General features: G+C 61.6%; 1 protein-coding gene and 1 long non-coding RNA gene across 6 annotated transcripts in view; one reads left to right on the forward strand and one right to left on the reverse strand.

Annotated features, from left to right (window-relative positions):
- Positions 1–20,455, forward strand: part of SPEG (striated muscle enriched protein kinase) — a 38,752-nt gene extending 18,297 nt beyond the window's left edge. For 4 of the 5 annotated variants that reach the window (XM_088059221.1, XM_088059222.1, XM_014249412.2 and 1 more), the window contains 35 exons: positions 1,550–1,761; positions 2,026–2,114; positions 2,295–2,476; positions 4,587–4,847; positions 6,113–6,271; positions 6,400–6,589; positions 6,741–6,970; positions 7,149–7,268; positions 7,657–7,761; positions 7,873–8,079; positions 8,205–8,328; positions 8,720–8,892; positions 9,669–9,781; positions 9,967–10,135; positions 10,219–10,312; positions 10,621–10,821; positions 10,970–11,030; positions 11,228–11,305; positions 11,461–11,633; positions 11,739–11,765; positions 12,080–12,232; positions 12,453–12,495; positions 12,590–12,658; positions 12,798–14,991; positions 15,116–15,268; positions 15,342–15,458; positions 15,539–15,706; positions 15,966–16,088; positions 16,298–16,462; positions 16,645–17,317; positions 17,402–17,641; positions 17,713–17,936; positions 18,385–18,460; positions 18,720–18,869; positions 19,110–20,454. In XM_088059221.1, the coding sequence (XP_087915347.1) occupies positions 1,550–1,761; positions 2,026–2,114; positions 2,295–2,476; positions 4,587–4,847; positions 6,113–6,271; positions 6,400–6,589; positions 6,741–6,970; positions 7,149–7,268; positions 7,657–7,761; positions 7,873–8,079; positions 8,205–8,328; positions 8,720–8,892; positions 9,669–9,781; positions 9,967–10,135; positions 10,219–10,312; positions 10,621–10,821; positions 10,970–11,030; positions 11,228–11,305; positions 11,461–11,633; positions 11,739–11,765; positions 12,080–12,232; positions 12,453–12,495; positions 12,590–12,658; positions 12,798–14,991; positions 15,116–15,268; positions 15,342–15,458; positions 15,539–15,706; positions 15,966–16,088; positions 16,298–16,462; positions 16,645–17,317; positions 17,402–17,641; positions 17,713–17,936; positions 18,385–18,460; positions 18,720–18,869; positions 19,110–19,317 (7,724 nt within the window). In that variant the 3' untranslated portion in view covers positions 19,318–20,454. Of the gene's footprint in view, positions 1–1,549; positions 1,762–2,025; positions 2,115–2,294; positions 2,477–4,586; positions 4,848–6,112; positions 6,272–6,399; positions 6,590–6,740; positions 6,971–7,148; positions 7,269–7,656; positions 7,762–7,872; positions 8,080–8,204; positions 8,329–8,719; positions 8,893–9,668; positions 9,782–9,966; positions 10,136–10,218; positions 10,313–10,620; positions 10,822–10,969; positions 11,031–11,227; positions 11,306–11,460; positions 11,634–11,738; positions 11,766–12,079; positions 12,233–12,452; positions 12,496–12,589; positions 12,659–12,797; positions 14,992–15,115; positions 15,269–15,341; positions 15,459–15,538; positions 15,707–15,965; positions 16,089–16,297; positions 16,463–16,644; positions 17,318–17,401; positions 17,642–17,712; positions 17,937–18,384; positions 18,461–18,719; positions 18,870–19,109 lie in introns of all 5 variants that reach the window. The other variant, XM_088059224.1, reaches the window with a different exon arrangement.
- LOC148183843 (uncharacterized) lies at positions 20,285–21,354 on the reverse strand. Its single transcript, XR_015773157.1, has 2 exons — positions 21,293–21,354; positions 20,285–20,592 (listed from the first exon to the last, which is right to left on the reverse strand). It is a non-coding gene; the product is annotated as an uncharacterized LOC148183843 (long non-coding RNA).
- Between the last annotated feature and the right edge of the window lie 2 nt (positions 21,355–21,356).

Here is a 21,356-nt window from a genome sequence, read left to right on the forward strand (position 1 = left end):
ACTGGGAAGAAACCGGCTTCCTTACCCTACAAGGCTCTGTCTGAACCAAAGCAGCTGACGTGCTCCCGGCAGCCGTGGAAGGATCCTACCGTGGGGGGAGCGGGGTCAGGCTATGAGCATCTCCTGGCGCCCAGCAAGCAGCCCAGTGTCCGGCCCCCACACCTGCCCTGTGTCCCGCTAGACGCGGGGCTTCACCAGCCTGCCCTACAACCCGCAGACCATGTGGGTACCCCTGCCCTCAGCCTGCAAACCATGTGGTTACTTCTACCTCCTGCATGTGAACCGTGGGGGTATCCCAGCCTGCTCCCCAAGCCGCAAATTGTGGATATATCCCTGCGCTCCACTCTGCTAGCCGCGGGGAGACCCCCGCCCCACAAACTAGTAGCTGTGGGGCTACCCCGCCTGCCCACCAAGCTGCTAGCCGGGGAGAACCCCACCTGACCCCAGCCATGGTGACACCCAGCCCACTGCAGCCCCAAAGCCCTTCCCATTCCAAGAGAGTGTCTCTGGGCGGCAGGCAGAGGCTCAGAGCTGCCCCGAGGGCTGGAAGCACCCAAAACCTCCCCGCTCCGTGGTTAGGCGGGACTGTACACGCAGAAGCAGCCGCGGCCGGGCAGGGCCGGCCAGGCACAGCGGGGGGGGGGGCGGGAAGGGCCCCGGCAGACCCCGGCCCGCCGCGGGCCCTCCCCCGTGCGGCTGGCCCAGCCCCGGGGGCCGGCCGGCGTTGGGGCGGGGAGGGCTCAGCGGGCCGGCGGCGCTGCGAGCTGGAGGCGCCCGGCACCGGCAGTGCCACCGGCACCGGCGGCGGTTCGGCGGTGTGGCGGGGGTCGGCTCGCGGGGCTGCCGTGGCCCCGGTGAGTGCAGGGTGCTTCGGGGGGTTACGGACAGGGGGAAGTCGGGCTCAGGCTCCCAGCTCTCCGCTGGAAGCTGCCCGTGGGCATGACGGAGGCGCGGGGACACAGCCCTTGTCCAGTACCGGGCAGGCCGGCCGCTTCCCCCGGCGCAGGGCAGGGAGCTCGAGAGCGTTCCGGCGGCCGGGCTGAGGGGGCCGGCACCCCCATGGTGGCGACTGGGCTCTGGCAGTCCCCCGTGCCGCTCGCCGCTCCTCATCCCGTCCCCCGCCGGCCCCTGTATCCCCGTACCCCGCGAGTCCCCCAGTCCGGCCCCCGATGGCGCGGACCGGCGGGCGGGCGGGCTGCAGGGGGAGCGCAGCTGCCAATGTCACCTTCAGCCGTGCCGGCCCCGGCAGGGACAGCCATCCCGGGAATCCGGGCGGCTTAAGGATGGGAGCGCGGGCTGCTGCGTAAGAGCCACTTGAGCCCTGCTGTCGCCTTGCGGAATATCGCGTCCCCTTATCATCCCGCGGCGTGCTACTCGCCCCCTCCCCCAGCGCGGCCACGCACCCCTTCGCTGCCGGCCACCGCCGAGCCGGGATGTGCCGTGGGGTGGATGTCCACCCCTGTAATGCAGGCTGGTGGAAATGGATGCCCTAACCCGCCTGCCCGGCTCCGGTTGCTGCCAGCTCCTTATCCAGCGTCTTCTGTGCTAGCACCCGCTGTGGAGCGGCATGGGAACTTGTCCCCCACCATCGGCCAGGCCAGCCCCATCACATCGGACGAGGAGTACCTGAGCCCCCTGGAAGAGTTCCCCGAGTCCGGCACCCCCCAGCACCGACCGGCCATGAAGTTGCAGCCAAGAGCCGAGCATGGGGCTGCCCGTGGCTCCCCAGAGACCACCTTCAAGGCTTCACCCACCTTTGAGGTAAGATAACAAATCCCCCAGGACCTGGTAGGGGGGTACAATGCCATGTGATTGCAGTGCTGTAGTCCTCGGTGCCAGGAGGTGCTAGGTCAGGTCTTCCTAGCCCTTGATCTGATGTGGGGTCCTCCCAGCACCTGGGCAGGCTCCACCCCACCATCTTCCTTGGTACTCCTATTGTGATAGGGGTCAGACAACCCTGGGTGCAGGGGTGGGGGGTCCTGTGTGCACACGGTGCTTGCTGCTCTCTGACCCCTCTTTGTCCAGGTATCCTTGTCGGACCAGTCGGTGCTGGAGGGGCAGGATGTTAGCATGAGTGTTCGCGTCCGTGGGGAGCCCAAGCCCATCATTTACTGGTGAGTCCTGCTGCTCTCTGGGGTCACAGGTGGGCAGAAAAGGAGGGGGCAGACATGGGGATGGTTAGCATGGAGCTCTCATTCTGAGCAGGGAGTGTTGGAGAAGGTTTTATTGGTGACAGCCAAACTGGGTGTGCAGGGCCAGGTATGACCATGATGCTCTGCCTCTGTCTGGAGCAGGCTGAGAAACAGGCAGCCGGTGAAGTATGGCCGCCGGCACCATGTGGAGGAGGCAGAGGGAGTGCGGGGGCTCTTCACACTGCACATCCTGGCGGCGGAGCACACTGACACCGGCTTCTACACCTGCAAGGCCGTCAATGAGTATGGCACCAAACAGTGTGAGGCCAAGCTGGAGGTCAGAGGTAAAACTCCCTGAGTATGTCACCCAAGAACCTGAGAGGCCAGCTGGCTCTAGTGCCCTGCATGAGCTGTGGGGAAGGGGCCACTGCAGACCCGCCCCTTAGTGGTGTGATATAAGAAGGGGACAAGCCAGCCCATCCTGTGGTGGCACAGGCAGGGAACAGGAAGGTGGAGTTATGTGCCTGGAGCTGTCTGCAGAAGCTTGGCCCTGCAGCAGAAGGCAGGCTGCCTTGCTGTCTCACCCAGATGTGCAGCCCTGGGTCCCACCTGTTGCCTGCTGTTCCAGAGCCCCACTGATCTGACCCAGACCCAACTGCTTCTCACAGCCCAGCTTTACCCCACGTCCCCCCCCCCCCCCACACCCACTTATGGGGCAAGGTGCTGCCTCTGGCTGACCAGGGAGGGCTTTTGGCCTTGGAGGCTCCGTAGGAAACATGTCCTCATGCCCTGCAACTGCAACTTGCTCCCTCCTTGCCCCAGCTGTCAGCAAGCTCTGTGCCAGGCACAGGGCAACTTGCAGGGGTCCCTCCTTGCCCATTTCCAGCAAAGTCCCATATGCATTGGACTTCACTGTCCAGTCCCGTTTCCTTGCTATCGCTTCCCAGCCCTGCTGTGGTCCTCCTAGGACCCCAAAATATGTGTGTAGTTTTGAGGAGTTGAGAGGGGAGTTGGGATTGATAGCCAGGCTCTGGCTGTCAATTCCCCAATGCCAGGGAAGGGGCCTGTGGGGATGACTGATGCTGCCTCCCTCCTCTTGCCCTTTGCTGTGTGTGCCCTGCTCCCCCCAGCCCTCCCTGCTGATGGTTGCCTGAGCCCCCCAAGCTGTGCCGATCCCACCCCAGCCTTGGCTGCACTGCTTGTACGCTGCCGGGATTATGCTCCCAGCCTAAAGCAAAGCGCGGCGGCACGGGGGTGGGAGCGGAAGCCGTCCCAGTGTCCCATGACTGGCAGGAGCTGGGCTGCAGGGGTTATAGCCTAACCCCAGCCCCTCTTGGGGGTCTCAGCAGATGGCTCCGTGCCTTGTTGCCCACTTGCACCCCTCGTGCCGGCGCTGGCATGTGTGTCCGTGCCGGTCCCGTCGCTGCTGCACTAACCCTTCTGCTTGCTGACTGCGGTTTTTGTCTGTACGCAGGGGGAGTACGATAAGGGGGTGCATCTCTCAGAGCCGCGGCTGCGGGGCTCTTAGTTGGACACCTCTTAGGCAGTGGACCTCACCTTGTGTTATTACCTCCTTCTCCATCCGCCGCCTCGTCCTGGACGCACCGCGGGGACGCGCGGGCCCTCGACTGCGGGCAGGGGTTCGCCAGATGGCCGGGGCAGGCCTAACTGAGGCGGGGCGGGGGAAGCAGCAGGGGAGCAGCAGGCACCCCCTCAGCCGGGCCAGGGTGCCCATATGATGCTGTCTTGTCTCTTGCTCCATCCGTTTGTCCCTGTCTGCGTGTTCTACTGCCTCTCTCTTGCTGCCCAGGGAAAGGGAGCGGGGAGCTGAGCCCACGGTTGCCGCCGTGCCGGCTAGGGCTGTAGGGAAGGGGCTGCAGTGCGGTGGCAGCTCTGTGACAGTCACCTTGGAGCACAGGAGACAGGAGACCCCAGGGACCCCACAGGGGAACACCCTGCGTGAGATGCAGGGGGGAGGGAGAGCACTGGCCCCTTTGGCTTCACGGTGGCCACTCAGGTGCCAGCTTGGCCACCAAGACACATCCCTTGTAGCCCCAGGGCTTGGGTCCCTCAGGAGCATCCCCCGGCTGTGGGTCTCTTCTCCCCAGGGAGGGGGCTTGATGGGGAGGGGGGGGTGGGCTGCGAGGCCGTGACCCTATTTTTTTTTGTAGCTCTAATAAAATCTGTTTGGTAAAGCGCTGTGTGGTGTGTTCCTGGCACGGACACCTCCCCTCACCCCCAGCCCCCTCCCTGGCTCAGCTCTGCTTTCCACATCTCGCCTCCCATCCCACCCTTCCCTGCTGCACTCCTTGCCCGCTGCACCAGGCCCCCTCCCTGCATGAACCACTGCCCTGCATGTACTCCCGCTCCATCCCTGCTACCTCTCATGGTTGCTTTTCAGTTGCTGAGATGCATCTCTCTCTTTCTCTCTCTCTCTCCACCCTCCCCGGGCAGCTCGCCCCGAGTGCCAGTCCCTGGCCATCGTGGTTCCCCTGCAGGACTTGGTGGTCGGGGCGGGGGAGCTGGCGGTCTTTGAGTGCATGGTGGCCGGCCCGCCAGACATGGACGTAGACTGGCTGTCCCGGGGCCGGCTGCTCCAGCCTGCCCTGCTCAAATGCAAGATGCATTTTGATGGGCGCAAGTGCAAGCTGCTGCTCACCTCTGTGCATGAAGATGACAGCGGAATCTACACCTGCAAGCTCAGCACTGCCAAAGGTAAGCGGGGGGAATGCAGCTTTCCCAAGGGGGGTTCTCACTCAGGTCTTGGCCCTAGATGTGGTGGATAGACCCCCCTATTCTGGGCTCAGGGCTCTTGTCCCCAAGAATGTAGCTGTGAGTGCTGGAGGTGGGGTTCAGTGAGACAGGGGGATAGAGAGTGTTTGGTGCCCCAGGCACAGGGAAGATTTCTCAAGGAAACCTGGTGTGCATCAGTTCTTGGGCTCCAGCACCCTAAGCCTTGCAGAACTGTCCCACCCCACTCCACTCAGCTCCTCTGCCAGCATGCGGCTCCCTGAAACATAGGAAGATGCATTTGCTCCATGGCTGCACCAGGTGGATGCAGGCCTGGAGTCCAGCTGTCCCTGTCCCCTGGCTTCAGAGCTTCTGGGCAACCTGCTCCAGTACTGATGTGTCTCTGCTGGCTTGGGAGGTGGTGGGGAAATGGACAGGAAGGCTTCCCAGCCTCTCCCACCAAACCATCACTGGTGGCAGCACAGCAAGAGTTGCATGGGACTCTGTCCCATGGCTCTGACACACCTGTACCTGGGCATGCTGCCCACAGCTCTGTCCCACACGGAATCCACTCTCCTGCCCACCTAGGCAGCAGGGCTGGGGGGGCTTTGCAGGGAGAAGCAGCATTCCCTGCACCTTGCGGCTGTTCCTGTGCAATCCTCCATGAAGGAGGCTTTATGCCTGTGGGGCTTTGAAGGTAGAAGCAGTTTGGGGCTCAGGGAGGTGAGGGTGTGCCTCAGAATGGTGTTGCCCATCCTTACCCAGGGTGGGTAACAACACTGTCATTGCAAAGTGGTCCCTGCTGGAAATCTCCTCACCTGGAGCATACAGTCTGCTCATGTCCCCATGCAGCTCCTTGGATGCTGCATATGCTGGCACTACCTGCTTAAGCATCGCTGCCCTATCCCCAAGGGGATAGGCCAGCTGTGATCTCCTGCCCTATAGGGAGAACAGGGCATCCTCCCAGCCAACCTTCCTGCTGGCACCTGTACTGCTGTGCAGAGAGGAAAGAGGTGCTTGCAGCCATCAGAGCCCCAGGTCTGGGCATGGGGACCCTGCATGCATTTGTGTCCCCCTGCCCTGCACAGGGACAGAGCCTGGACCCCCTGGGCTCAGCCCCCACCATGGATGGGGTACGCTCACCCACAGCCACACTGGTTGCTGGGTTGCAGCCGGGGGGATCACAGGCTGCCTCCTGCCCTGCACAGGCATGTGCTGTGGGGACTCACCAGTGCCTGCTCTCCTCGCAGATGAGCTGACCTGCAGTGCCCGGCTGACGGTGCAGCCCTCTGTGCAGCCGCTCTTCACCCGCAAGCTGGAGGATGTGGACGTGGTGGAAGGGCGAACAGCGCGTTTTGTCTGCATGATCAGTGGGACTCCTCCTCCGACAGTTACCTGGACTCACTTTGGTAACCCCTGAGCTCAGAGAGCTTGCCAAGGGCCCTACAGGGAGACCTCTCTTCATCTCCTTGGGGGCTGCACCTGGCTGGGACTGGAGAGGATGCTGCTGCTGATGCTGGTGTGTGTCTCTGCACAGGCCTGCCAGTGCAGGAGGGGGAGAACGTGAAGATTCAGCAGGATGGAGGGCTGCACTCACTGGTCATCGTGCATGTGGGCAGTGAAGATGAAGGGCAGTACAAAGCAACCGCCAGGAACACCCATGGCCATGTGGAGTGCTCTGCTGAGCTCTATGTGGAGGAGCCACGGCCATCTGCAGCCTCCCAGATGTAAGAGTTGGATGGTCACTGGAATCTGCTTCCCCCTGCTTGCTCCCCTCTGGGACTTGGTATACAACAGGCTTATACAAAGCCTAGAGCCGGGGCTGGGCTGGGGGCACCACACCATGCTCCCATCATGAGCATGTGCGGGCTCTTGCAGCTCTAAGCTGGAGAAGATGCCATCCATCCCAGAGGAGCCAGAGCAGGTGGAGACAGAGGCAGAGTGCTTCACCATGCCCGATTTCCTGAAACCACTGCACAACCTGGACGTGGTGGAGTCAAAGGAGGCTGTGCTGGAGTGCCAGGTGGCCGGGATGCCCTACCCCTCCATCACCTGGTACCACAATGGCTCCCGAATTGACAGCACTGATGACCGCAAGATGATGCAATGTAGGACTCCTCGTTGCCTTTCCCACCCCCTGGGGTCCCTCTACATGGGGTGGGAGAAGGGGGAACACCCTTGGAGGAGGCATTATCCCCCAGACCTTTACACTCCATGAGGTAGGAAGGGGAGCTCTGTGCTGCTTAACTGGTAGGGTCTTACCTGTGTCCCCCCGTTCTCCACCAGATAAGGACATCCATCGTCTGGTATTCATGGCTGTCAGCCACGCGCATGCCGGTGTCTACAAAAGTGTCATTGCCAACAAAGTGGGGAAGGCCACGTGCTATGCACACCTCTATGTCACCGGTAAGCAGCAGCAGACACCACTTGGGATGTGTGGCCATTCACAGACACCACTAGGCTGTGCCCCAGGATTGTCATGAGGTCCTAGGGGAATAGTTTAGGTTGGAGGGGACCTCAGGAGGTCTCTAATCCAACCTAAAAGTGGGGACAGCAGCACAACTCTCATCTTGTGTGATCAGGACCCATCCCTGGGTCATCACTAGGTCCTGCATGGAGCTTGCTGGCAGCACCAGTCCCACAGGGGCTAGCAGGTTGAGCCCCTACCAGGAAACCAGAAAGAATTGCTGGTCTCATCCATCCCCTCAGCCAGCATCTCCCAGAGCATGAGGCAGATGCCCTGGTGAGCTGGCACAGTAGCTATGCTTGTATCTCTGCCCACCTCCCCATGCAGATGTGGTGCCAACCCCCCCAGACGGGCCCCCCACTGTGGCCTCAGTGACTGGCAGAGCCATCACACTGACCTGGAACAAGCCCAAGTGGCTGGACGCTGCCATAGGTGAGGAGGCAGGGTATGGGCAGGAAGATGGCAGGGGGTGGGGAATGCCATGATGGGGCGCATGGGGTAGCTCCATGCCAGGGGCCCTGCACTGACCCTCTCCCCTTGCAGACCCCAATTCAGTGACCTACGTGGTGCAAATGCAAGTGCTGGGCACGATACAGTGGGTGGTGCTGGTGACTGGTGTGCAGGACACCACCTACACAGTGCACAGGCTGACCAAGGGTGCCCAGTACCTCTTCCGTGTCATCACTGCTACTCCCAAGACCAACAGCAAGCCCTCCCCACCTGTGGGGCCCGTGCAGCTCCTGGACCGGGGTGAGAAGGGCAGTGGGGAGGGTATGGGTAGCTGGGGTAGAGGTCTCTGTCCCTTGTTGGGTGGTAAGCTGCCCAGGGCTGGGTGGCATGGAGTGGGCAGGGGTTGGTGAAAATGCATTTGGCAGGTCCTTACCTGGAGGAGGCCCCAGTCATCCTGGACAAGCCAGATGTGGTATATGTGGTAGAAGGCCAGCCAGCCTCCATCACCATCACCATCAACCATGTGGAGGCCACCGTCACCTGGAAGAGGTAGGACATGGCACTGTGCCTTGTTGCCTGCCCCGTGCCTAGCATCACCCCACAGGATGCATGCGGAAGGACTTCCACCTCTCCATGCAGCCAACTGTGTGTGGGGGGGGGCTCCTTCCCTGGGGCTGGTCTGGGTATGCACACAAGGATGTCCAGGGCCCTGAAGAGCTGTGGGGTGGGTTGTGGGATGCTAACTGTGGGGTATTAAGGGGCAAGAGCCATGGAGGAGGCAGAGCTAGCAATGGGATGCGAGTGCTTTGTGGGGGCTGTGGGATGGGAACTGGGGCTGACTGTGGGTAAGGAGGTGGTCATGGAGCTGTGGGGCAGGATCTGTCAATGGGGCAGTGGGTCTGCCTGTGGAGCTGTGATGTGACAGCTGGTGTGCCTGCAGGGGTGGGCAGGTGCTGGGGGAACTGGAGGGCACGTGTGAGATGATGATGCCAGACGATGACCAGCACTGCCTGCGGCTGCTGCGTGTTGGCCGGGGGGCCGGGGGGCTGCTGGCCTGTGAGGTGAGCAACCGCCACGGCACTGCCCAGTGCACCCTCCGCCTCCGCCTTGCAGGTAGGTGCCCCTGCACGGGGGGCCCACGTCCCTCTGCTGGGGGGTGGCATCACCTTATGGTGCTCCATATGCTGGGGGGGGACGGGATTGCCCTGGAGGGTGGCATTGCCCCATGGTGCCCCATGCCCATGTGCCACGGGGGCACTGCCCCATAGCAGGACACTGCTCCTCAGTTCTTCACACTCATATGTTGTAGGGATGCCACTCTATAGGGTGGTAATCACGGGAATGAAAAACCATGAACCATGAGTTGGCACCGCTGCCTGGTGTCCCATACCCATGTCTGACCTGGGCAGAGGTGTCCCATGTGTCCCATGACTGTACACATGGGGAGGCAGTGCCTCATGGTGTCCCTTAGGAATATGCCATGGGTGGCACTGCTGCAGGGTGTCCCATCCCTGAGTATAATCGGGAGGCACTGCTCCCAGTGCCCTGTAGCCAAGAACTATAGCGGATGCTTCCACAATGCCCCACAGTACCCCACATCTGTATGTAATACCAGATGCATTACCACAGTGCCCCATGCCTGTGTGCTGTGAGTGCCACTGCCTCACAGTGCCCCACTCCAGTGGGGAACTGCTGAATGCTGCTGCAGACACATGCCATTGGTGGTTTGCCCTGTAGAGGTGGCCCACTTCCATGTGCATTGGAGTGGCACTGCCCCATGTCTCTCCATGCCCCTACCCCTACTTGCAGTGCCTCACAGCTGTATGCTCCGTGCCAGTGGCAGGGGGCTGACACTGCCCCACGGTGCCCCATGCCCCATCTCTTGGCAGAGGCACCGCGTTTTGAGTCCATCATGGAGGACATCGATGCCCAGGAAGGGGAGACACCACGATTCGCTGTGGTGGTGGAGGGGAAACCGCTGCCAGACATCATGTGGTACAAGGTGGGCTGGAAGCCCCCAACCCCTTCCTGAATCATATTCCCACCAGATCTGCCACACTTCATTGCCTCACCTGGGCTGCTGCTCCGGTGATCAAGGATGTGTCCCATGCCCTACCCATGGGGAAAGGGTGGTGGGAGTTGGTCAGGGATGGGACAGGACACCCCCAATACCCCTGCCACCCCCAGGATGGGGAGCTGCTGGAGGAGAGCAGCCACCTGAGCTTCGTATATGAGGACAATGAGTGCTCGCTGGTGGTGCTGGGTGCTGCCGAGCCTGACAGTGGTGTCTACACCTGCACAGCCAAGAACCTGGCTGGGGAGGTCTCCTGCAAAGCAGAGCTGCTGGTGCGGGCAGGTATGGCTGACTGGCTCCCCAACCTCTGAGGGTCGAGCCTGAGTGTCTGGCTTGCCCCTTGCCAACGCCTTTCCTTCTCCCAGCCCAGCCCACTGCTGATGCCACCATGGAGGAGGATGCACTGCACAAGGCACGACGCCTGACCGACTACTACGATGTGCACGAGGAGATCGGGAGGTAGGTGGTCACTGGCATGATGGGGCATCCTTGGCACTGCAGGGACTGGGGTACTGGAGACAGGCTGCACTCTGGGGCTCTGACATAGGGGATTAGATCCTCTTGTGCTGGGGCTCCTCTCAGCTGTCAATGGAAACTTAGGGTAGGGACCTGGCATGGCCAGAGAAAAGCCAGGCTTGGGGTCTCTGTGGCCAGTGGATGAAGACAGAGAGCTGCTGAGGCTGCAAGCAGCTCCCTGCAGAGGGGGTGCCTGTGCCTCCTGCTCATTCACCTTCTCATCCTCCCTTACCCCTACTGCTGAATTGCAGGGGGGCTTTCTCCTATCTGCGGAGGGTGACGGAGAAGAGCACCCGTCTGGACTTCGCTGCCAAGTTCATCCCTGGGAGGACCAAGGCCAAGCAGTCGGCGCGGCGGGAGCTGCACATTCTCTCTCAGCTGGACCACGAGCGCATTGTCTTCTTCCATGATGCCTTTGAGAAGAAGAACGCTGTCATCATGGTCATGGAGCTGTATCCTCTGGGCACTGCTCCATGGGCACACAGCACAGGGGAGGAGGGGAGGCTTTTGGGAGGAACAGGTGGGCAGAGTGGGTGCAGAGGAGCTGGGTGTGGGGTACAATGGAGCATGGAATTTCTATGCTCCTTGACTGAGGGCCAGCTGCTCTGAAGAAGAGCTGCTGGACAGGATGGTGAGGAAGCCCTCAGTGTGTGAGTCGGAGGTGAGTGAATGCTGTGGGAGCAAAGTGATGTGGAAAGGAGGGATCCTGGGGAGAGTGGGGTCTATCCCAGCCTAGAGATGTGCAGTGCTCATTGTATCAGGCTAAAGGGGTCACAGCCCACATTCTCCTCTGCACAGGGCCAGTGTACAGCTGACTCATGCTCGGGCTACCCACTCTCCTCACTCCATCTCTTTCAGGTCCGGTCATACATGCGGCAGGTCCTGGAAGGGATCTGCTACCTGCACCAGCACAGTGTCCTGCACCTGGACATCAAAGTGAGTGCGGGTCTTTACTCCTCCTGCCTGGTGCCTCCAGTGAAGGGCTCCTGGTGCACTGGGTGGGGAGTGGTCCTGCTGACAGGAAACATTTGCTCACTGGGGAAAGCCCCTGCCTCTTGCCAAGCTCCCCTCTGCTCTGCACTGTCCTGTAGCCAGAAAACCTCCTGATGGCAGATTTGAGCAGCGAACAGATCCGGATCTGTGACTTTGGCAATGCACAGGAGCTGACATCTGAGGAGCCACAGTACTGCAAGTATGGCACCCCTGAGTTTGTGGGCCCTGAGATTGTCAACCAGACCCCTGTCTCCAGCGTCACTGACATCTGGTAAGGGTGGCCCTTGGGTGATCCGTGGGCTCCCTGCTATACCAGGAGAGACTGGGCATCCTGGAGGGCTTTTGATGTGCAGTAACTGTGCTCTCCTCTCTGCAGGCCTGTGGGAGTTATTGCATACCTCTGGTAAGTGCCTTGCTGTGTCTTCACAGGAGGGACACCCTTTCCACCCCCTCACCAGTTCCAGAGCTGAGGCTGTGACCATGCACATGACTCCTGACAGACTCAGCCTCCTCCCCAGCTGCTCTTATCTCTGCCCTCCCCATGGCACCAGGGCTGAGGTCTGAGGTCTTGTCCTCAGTCTCCTGTACTTGCCATGCTGTTTCCCGTGTCCCCATGACCCCAGAGATGGGGTCTGGGGTCCTGTTCTCAGTTCTCTGTATTTGACATTCTGTTTTTTATGGCCCCGTGGTCCAGTGACAGTGTCTCCTCCTTGACAGCCTGACAGGGATCTCCCCCTTCGTGGGGGAGAATGACAAGACCACGCTGATGAACATCCGCAACTACAATGTAGCCTTTGAGGAGAGGATGTTCCAGGGGCTCACCCGGGAAGCCAAGGGCTTTGTCATCAAAGTGTTGGTCAATGACAAGCTGTGAGTACTGCAGGGTCCTCTTCCCCATCCCCTGCCCCTTCACCATGAGCTTTGTGCTCAAGGGAGGGTGGGGACCCCCATGCATTGGTGTGCCCAAGGGCAAGGCTGGCTGCACGGCTCTGCTGGGCTGCACCATGGGCAGACAGACTCTCCTGCCCTTTTTCCCCTGGCCAAAGCCCCTGAGCCTGGGCAGTTCTCACCCAATGGTGTTGGTTCACAGGAGACCCAATGCAGAACAGACCCTGGAGCATCCCTGGTTCAAGGTGAGCCTGGGCTCAGACCCAATGCCAAGAGGCCATAGGGTTCCCTGAGCCTGCTTCAGACTCCAAGGGACACTGTTGCTCCTTCACCCCACAGACACTGGCCAAGGGGAAGGTCATCAGCACCGACCACCTCAAGCTCTTCATCTCCCGTCGGAAATGGCAGGTGAAGGCAGGAGCTGGGGAGGGAGGGAGGGGGCAGGTGGGATAGTGTCTTGCACAGCATGGGGGGATGTATAATGGCAGGATCATGCCATGCCATGCCACGCACGTGGGCCTGATCCAGCCCTCTCTGCTGGCTGCAGCGCTCACAGATCAGCTACAAGTGCAACATGGTGCTACGGCCGATCCCAGAGCTGCTGGAGGACACGTCCAACCACCTTTCCATTGCTGTGCCCCGACATCTCAAGGAGTCACCAGCACTGTCATCTTCCTCAGACTCAGACGACCTGGATGAGCTGCCCTTCATCCCCATGCCACACCAGGTGGAGTTCTCTGGCTCCCGCATGTCACTCAATGAGATCCCCACAGATGACGAGACCGTTGGGACATCCGAGGGGCTGCAGACGGAAGGGAACGCATCCGCCATGGAGTGGCAGAGCCAGGGCACAGGAAAGCCTGGGGTGGCCCTGGGGAAGCGACCAAGAGGTGCTGGGCCACGACGACCATGTGCAGAGGTAGAGGCACCTGGCTCTTCTGACGAGGAAGCCCCTGAATCTCAGAAGCGGCCGGAGTATCCTCGCAAAGCCATGAGGAAGGGTTCCAGCCTGGAGTCCCCAGGGAGTGCCCGTCGGGGAGAACTGAAGAGGGGCAGCTCTGCTGACAGCGCCCTGCTGCTCCAACAGCTCTCGGGGACCGAGGAGGGGGCCGAGGCAGCCCGGGACCCCCGCCGGGCCCTGGCCAAGGCAGCCTCCATGGAGCTGCCAAGGCGGAAGGTGGTCTGGGGGGAGGACGATCATGCCCAGCGCCTGGAGCTGATGCGCCAGCGGCTGCTGCGGGGCAGCTCTGGAGACAGCAAGGTCAGTGGCCTGCGGGGTCCCCTCCTGGAAACCCTGGGTGTCAGCCCTGACAAGAAAGCCTCACGGTCAGCCCGGCTGGAGGCACCAGGAGTGCCACGGCTGGTGCGGGCAGCCTCCAGTGAAGCCACCTCACCACGCCTCCTCTCCACTGAGTGCCGGCTGCAGAAGAGCAGCTCCTTCAGCCATGGGGACGCTGAGCCTGTTGTCCGGCACCGACGCTCTGGCGCACCCCTGGAGATCCCAGTGGCCTGCCTGGAGGCCCAACGGCTCAAAGAATCTCCCTCTCTCTCTGCACTCTCTGATACTCGGCCCACAGTGTCACCAGACACCCCAAGCACACCAACACCCCCTCCGGTAGAGATCACTGCTCCCCAGGCCTCCCCTGCAAAGGCTGCCTCAGGGAGAAGGCGCATCCCTGAGGAACATGGCCCACCTGGAGCCAGCAAGGCTGCCACTACCACAGGGAAGAAGCCCATGGACAAAGGACAGGAAGAAAAGACATCCACCAAGGCTGCTGGAGCCAGTGGGGAGGGGGCTGTCAGGACAGGAGCTCCTACCCCACCTAAGCCCACAACCTCAGTTCCCCAAACCCACATTAAATCTTCCTATGCCAAGATGATGCAAGCCATGGGAGCCATTCAAGGTGAGGAGCCAGCCACTGAGGAGCCCCCACCAGCCACCAATGAGCCCCCACCAAACATCACGGAGACCCCACCAGCCAGCCCTGCAAAGCCCCCTATGCCAGCACCAGCATCAAGGAGGGAGGTGAAGCCCACTGGCTCCTCCAGCTCTCTGGTTATCCAGGACATCGATTCAGAGGAGGTCTTTGAGGCCAAGTTCAAGCGAGGCCGTGAATCATCTCTCACCCGGGGGCTGAAGCTCCTCACCCGCTCCCGCTCCGAGGACCGGCACCTGGCCGGACCCCCAGTCTCTGACGAGGGCATCTACCGTCCTACACCAGCCGGTGTGCCCCTGGAGCTGCGCAGGGACCGGCCCACCGGGCTGGCAGCCAAGTCCAAGTCGGTGCAGGACCTGCACGAGGTGGAGAAAGATGGGGGCTTCTTCCGGAGGATGTCTATACTCCTCAAGCGGACCCCGCCTGCTGAGAGGAAGAAGAGCATGGGGGAGGCCGGAGGCAGTGAGACCCCATTTGGTGGGCGCCGCTTCTCCTGGAGCATGGCTCTGGCCAGCTCCAGGGAGCGGAGGGACTCGGAGAGTCTCAAGTCAGAGCCGGGGGGTGGTGGGGAGAGCGAGTCACCGGCGGTGGCTGTGCGGAGGAAGATCAGTGCCACGATGGAGCGGGTATCGGCGCGGCTGCGCAGCGTGTCGGATGAACGGCCGGAGGGCGAGGGACCCCGGGAACTCCGCCGCACCAGCTCCGAGGGCGAGAGCTTGCGACCAGGGCCCGTCCCCGCCCCCGCGCCCTCCTCTGAGTCCCTGCGCTCCGAGGCCAGCACTGGCTCCTCTGCCTCTGCCAAAGGTGAGCCATGAGGGGGGATCTCGCAGCGAACTCCTGCTGGCAACCCGTGGCCCAGTCACTGTGGGCACGGCAGGTGTGGCCTCCATGGCCTGGCCCCGTTCTCACCTGCCCTGGGTGCTCACAGGTGGGGGTGACAGTCAGAAGAGGTCCCGCTGGGAGCGCTGGGGGCTCTCCCGGGGCAAGAAGGAGAAGACGGCCTCACAGCCCAGCATCCCCTCCAGCCTTCTGCGGGAGGAGGGACTCGCCACCGGCCGGCCACACACACCCAGTGAATCGGGTAGGTGCAGCCCCAAGACAGGATGGTGGGTGTGCATCCCCACCCCAGCCTAACCCTCCACTCTGCTTTCCAGATTTCCCCCCTATTTTCCACATCAAGCTGAAGGACCAGGTGCTGCTGGAGGGCGAGGCGCTGACCCTCTGCTGCCTTCCTGCTGGCAGCCCAACCCCACGGATCCTCTGGATGAAAGGTGGGGAGCTGCCTGCACTGCCTCAGTGGGTGGGCTCTGACAGGACACCATATCATCCCTCTCCTCTTCTCCCCCTACAGACAAGAGGTCCCTGCAGCCAGACAGTGGGCTGAATGTCGTCTCCTGCAAGGATGGACGTCAGATGCTCACCATTGCCAAGGTCTCCAGGAAGGATGCAGGGCTGTATGAGTGTGCAGCCGCCAACATCCTGGGCACAGCCATCAGCTCCTGCACGCTGGCTGTGGCACGTAAGGAGGCTGGGGGGACCTCAGGAGACAAGAAGGGCATAAGTTGGGCACATGGCTGGGGACCAGCTGGTGCAGGTCACTTTAGTGCTCCATATGTGCAAGAGACTGTGACTTTTGAAAGAGGACAGGCTGGCTTTGCATGAGGATTTCCAGCATCTCTGAACCCATGTGTTGTTACGCCTTCTCACTGCAGCAGCTCTACTCTGCTCTGCTCCGCTCCTGGCTGGACACCCAGCCCACCCTGTCTGTACTCTTGCAGGACTTCCTGGGCGGCCAGGCACCCCAGAGATCCCACAGAAGTACAAGAACACGGTGCTGGTGCTGTGGAAGCCTGCTGAGAGCAAAGCTCCCTGCACCTACACACTGGAGCGCAGACTGGATGGTATGTGGTACTGCCTCCCATCCCCTGCAAGCCACAGCCAGGAGTATGGACTCACAGAGGGGCGGGTGCCTAGCCAGGACAAAAGTGCCCAAAACAAAAAGTGGACAAAAGTGGCTGTCCCCTGTGGCTTGGCAGAATCAAGGACAGGGGACAGCAGACTGTCCCTGTCCCGGGTCTGCCCTCGCCTTACCTTAATTCTGCTTTGGCAGGGGAGCATGAGTGGAAGATTGTCAGCACTGGTATCACTGACTGCTACTTCAACGTGACTGAGCTGCCTCCTGGGAGCACTGCCAAGTTTCGTGTGGCTTGTGTCAACAAGGCTGGGCAGGGACCCTACAGCAACCCCTCAGTAAAGGTGCATCTTGAGGCAGCAGGTGAGCAAGCCCTGTCCTGTGGGCGTGGGATGGCCATGGGGCCACCCGTGGCCTCTGGGGTGCTTTGGGGATCCTTGAGTCTCACAGCATCTTCCACCCAGAGCTTTGGAAAATGAGTTGCCACCTACAGTCCACTCCTAGCTTACCCCCTTCTGGCTCACATCTCCCTTTGCTCCCTGCAGATGCCCGAGCTGCCCCAGCCAAGGATGTTGCTGTCCCTATTCCTGAGAAGATGGCTTCCAGCCAGTCAACCCAGACACCCAAGGAGCAGCTAGAGTCGGTGGCTGCACGGACCCCTCCCACCACACCGCCACGCAAGCACAAGGGAGCGGTACAGAAGGCAGCCGGAGCAGAACAGGAGAGTGTCCCCACAGGGGTCCTTCCATCCCCTGCACCCCAAGAAGAGGGCATGCCATCAGATCCTGAGCTTCCACCCAACATCACTGTCTACGTGCCACCTGAGCTGATGTTCACCCCCCCTCGGACTGCTGCCTCTCCTCAAACAGACTCCTCTGCTCAGGTCTCCCCGGCACCCTCCACGGACACTTCCCCCCTGCCCCAGGCTCTGTCTCCTTCCAAGTCCCCCAACATTTCCCCAGTGTCAACCACACCCAGCTCAGCCCCCACACCATCTCCCACCCCCAACACCACACCTGCACGGAAGATGCCTCCCTACATGGTAACCTCCTTCATCTCCATGCCCCCCACCTCACCCCCTGCGCTGGAGCCCACGACCACTCCCCCATCCTCCAAGGAGCCCCCAGCTGCTAGTGGGGTCCCAGGGGCAAAAGACAGCACAGCACTGAGGCAGGGTGTCCCCCAGAAGCCATATACCTTCTTGGATGAGAAAGCAAGGTGAGTAGCAGTGGGACAAAATGCTCTGCCAGGGGTATTGCAGCACCCCACACCCAGGATGCTGAATCCTGCCCCATGCCACAGAGGCCGTTTTGGGGTGATCCGGCTGTGCAAGGAGAATGCCACAGGGAAGCACTTCATGGCTAAGATTGTGCCCTACGAGGCAGAGCGGAAGCAGAGTGTGCTGCAGGAGTACGAGATCCTTAAGGCGCTGCACCATGAGCGCATCATGGCCCTGCATGAGGCGTACATCACCCCCCGCTACCTGGTGCTCATCTGCGAGAACTGTACTGGCAAGGAGATCCTCTACAGCATCGTGGACAGGTACAGTGGGCACAGGGCCGCCAGGGACGGTTGCTGCTATGGGGCTACCTGCTGATGCCACTTGCCCCCAGGTTTCGCTACTCGGAGGATGATGTGGTGACCTACGTACTGCAGCTCCTGCAGGGCCTTGAGTACCTGCATGGCCGCCGCATTGTGCACCTTGACATCAAGCCAGACAACATCATCGTCTCAGGCACAAATGCCCTCAAGATCATCGATTTTGGCAGTGCCCAGACCTACAACCCACTTGTGCTGCGGCAGCTGGGGCGGCGTGCTGGCACCCTGGAGTACATGTGTGAGTGGGGCACCAGGGGTGCAGTGGCATGGGGAAGGGGACAGGGACAGAACTGGGGCATGCTTATTCCCAAAGGTATGCACGTATGCCTGTGCTCTGGGGGATTTGGGAATGGGGAGGAACTGTGTCCTTGGGGAAGGTGGGAGGCCTTTAGGGTGCTGGGGGTGTCTGCAAATTTCTGTAGCATCGCTGGGGTCAGTGGGAGAGTCGGGGTGCTATGGGGCATTTGCGGTATCCTTGGGGGCTGGTTGGGCTCTGGCAGGGTGCTACAGTGTCAGGGAGGGGTGTTGGAGGGTGCAGCAGTGGAGTGCTGTGGCTGCTGTGGGTGCTTAGCTGCTATGGGTGTTGGAAATGCTGTGGGTGTTGGGGATCCTGGGGATCTGTGACTTCTGTAGGTGCTGGGGCTGGTGTCTCTGTGTATATGACAGACCTGCTCCCCTGCCCACAGCGCCAGAGGTGGTGAAGGGGGACCCAGTGGGCTCTGCAGCAGATGTCTGGGGCGTTGGCGTCCTCACCTACATCATGTAAGAGAAGGGGTCAGGGGGATGACAACCTAGAAGTGTAGTCAGCCCCACCCAGGGCTCAGTGCCATGGAGGACACAAAGCTGATGGTGGGCTGAGGGATGCTGTAGTCTGGCAGACCCTTCCCAGCTGGACATGGGGAGATGAAGACACCCTGGGCAGCTGTGGCTTTTCAAACCATCAGGGATGGGGGGGAAGGGGGACAGCAAGTACCCTCCGACTGCTCACCCCCCAGCCCATCCACCCCCTCCACCACCATAGGCTCAGCGGGCGGTCACCATTCTTTGAACTGGACCCCATTGAGACGGAGAACCGCATCCTGGCAGGGCGCTTTGATGCCTTCAAGCTGTACCCCAACGTCTCACAGACTGCTGCCCTCTTCATCCGCAAGGTCCTCACTGTCCACCCCTGGTGAGTACCCAGCCCAGCCAAGGAGGACACATGGCCCCAGACTGTGCATGTGACTGAGCCAGCTCCCTGCCACATGGGACCCCTCCAGATATCATTGGTGGGAGCCTGGAGTCCATCACTGCTCTTAAAGGGGGCTGAGACTCCCTGGGTCTTGCAGGGCACGGGTGGTGGCTGGGTTGGGGGGTGGAGCAGCGGTGGGCACCCCCAGCAGTCCCTGATGCAGAGCTGGCTCTGCCCCAGGAGCCGCCCCACGGTGAAGGACTGCTTTGCCAATGCCTGGCTCCAGGATGCCTACCTGATGAAGCTGCGCCGCCAAACCCTGACTTTCACTACCAACCGCCTCAAGGAATTCCTGGTGGATCACCAGAGGCGCCGTGGCGAGGCCGTCACAAAGCACAAGGTCTTACTCCGCTCCTACCAGGGCGGCCAGCCACCAGGGCCACAGTAACTGGTGCCTTGGCCACGGCCATGAGGGGCCGGGGAGCCAGAGGAACATTCCATGGGCCGCGGTACGGGGCGGCTGAGGAGGAGCCGGGACATGCCAGGATGAGTCCATGGACCTCATGTGCTGCTGGCAGGGATGATGGTGATGCCAGCAGCATCATTTTGGCAGTGCCGATGAAGAGGAGGTGCTGCAGCAGCCAGACCAGCAGTGGGGTCCAGCAGTGGGAGGGTGGTGGGAAGCCTTGCTGCAAGGAACAGAGAATGTAGCAGAGGGTTGGGGGAAGAATGGGATGCAGACAGAGGCAAGGGAAACCCCAGGTGGGAGGAGAAGAGCTGCCAGTTTCCCAGCCAGCCCTGGCCACATGAGTCCCATCAGCCGTGTGCCTTACACTGCAGCCTGCAGCTGCCGCTGGCCACGGTGTGGCAGTCCTTGTGCTCCCCCTGGTTTGCACACCAGCACCAGAAGACTGAGGTTGCTCCAGTGGTTCCAGCAGAGAGGGGCTTGCTCACAATCCCCTGCCAGCCAGCACAGCCCCAGTCCTTACAGCTGGGAGGGGGGGGCTGCCAGCCTCCCACCTTCCGCTCCTCCCAGCCCTGGTCCTGGCAAGTGGGTTTGTGGCTCCAGGACCGATGCCGGTGCCTTTCCTGGGGTTGTTCGCTGCACCCTGTACCAAGGTGGGGGACTGGCAGGCACCCCCTCTTTGCAGGGGGGCACCCAGGTGCCATGCACACCTCCTGTGTCTGCTCAGGCCAATGCTGCTCATGCTCTGCCCACCTAGCTCCAGACCTTCCCCTGTACCCCACAACCAGCCTGCCCGCCTGTCCCAGACTCCTAACGCCTCCCACCTGACCCCGAGGTGCCTTGCCCTGCCCTGTGCCCCCTCCTCAGCCCTCCCCAGTGGGTGGCACGATGCGGGGGTGCCCTGAGCAGGGGGACAGGAGCAGCGGCTGGGCACTCACCTTCCTCATGCTGCTGTAGTGATAGGGCTTTATTTATTGACTTTGGGAAGAAGGCGTATGCTCATTCCGGTCCCCAATCCTGTCCCCTCCTCTCTGCCGGGCTCTGGAGTTGCCAATGTCCCCATGGTTTGGAGCAAGCAACATGCCAGAGCAGCAATAAAGACCCTGAGCAGCCTCTCCAGTTTCAGTGCCTTGCTGGGAGGGGGTTGTGCGAGTGTGAAGTGCAGCCTCTGGTATCATGGGAGAGTCCTTGCCCCAAAACCTAGGGACCCGAGTCCAGAAAGGATTCCGTATGAGGCTGAGCTTCCATGCTGGAAACCTGGTGAAAACGTCAGAGAAGCTGTGAAGCACTGGGGCGAGCACAACGGGGCTGACTCACATGGCCCTCACGTCATGGAGTGAAAATAATGAGTGCCAAAGGGCCCGATGGCGGCTAGGACAGCGGGACAGCAGGGTAGGGCTTCTGCTGTGGGCACCGGCAGGTGCCGGTGAGGGACCTGATGCCTGGCTATAAATATCCGCTACCCATATGAGGCCAGGCCGTGCCGGCAGGGACTGCTCCGGTTTCAGCCCGCGGCCCCCCCAGCCCTCGGTGCTGTGCCCGCCGCTGTGGGCAGGGAGGGGCACACGCGTTCAGCCTGGTGCCTGCGGGCAGTCACACGCTTCCCGACACACACGTGGTCACAGACCTGTGCCTGCCGCACCCCCGTGTGTCCAAGGGCGTGTCAGAGCCCATGGTGTCCCCGCACGGCGCACCGCAGCGCTGGGGCACACACACAGCAACAGCAACTCCCCTGCGCAGTCACACACGGCCACAGCCGCTTTCCGCACACCCGAATGGACAATCGCACCTCCACACTGCCCACCTCACCCCCGTACTGCCCACCTCACCCCGCACTGCCCACCTCACCCCTGCCCACCTCACCCCACCACTGCCCACCTCACCCCGCACTGCCCACCTCACCCCACCACTGCCCACCTCACCCCACCACTGCCCACCTCACCCCACCACTGCCCACCTCACCCCGCAGGCCCCTAGGGCCTCACGGCTCCCGCGGGCGCCCCCTGGCGGCGGGCGGGCGC

Source organism: Pseudopodoces humilis, chromosome 8 (assembly GCF_049639895.1).
Source record: "Pseudopodoces humilis isolate 2021_Gansu_Grassland_sample_001 chromosome 8, ASM4963989v1, whole genome shotgun sequence".
Taxonomy (NCBI): domain Eukaryota; kingdom Metazoa; phylum Chordata; class Aves; order Passeriformes; family Paridae; genus Pseudopodoces; species Pseudopodoces humilis.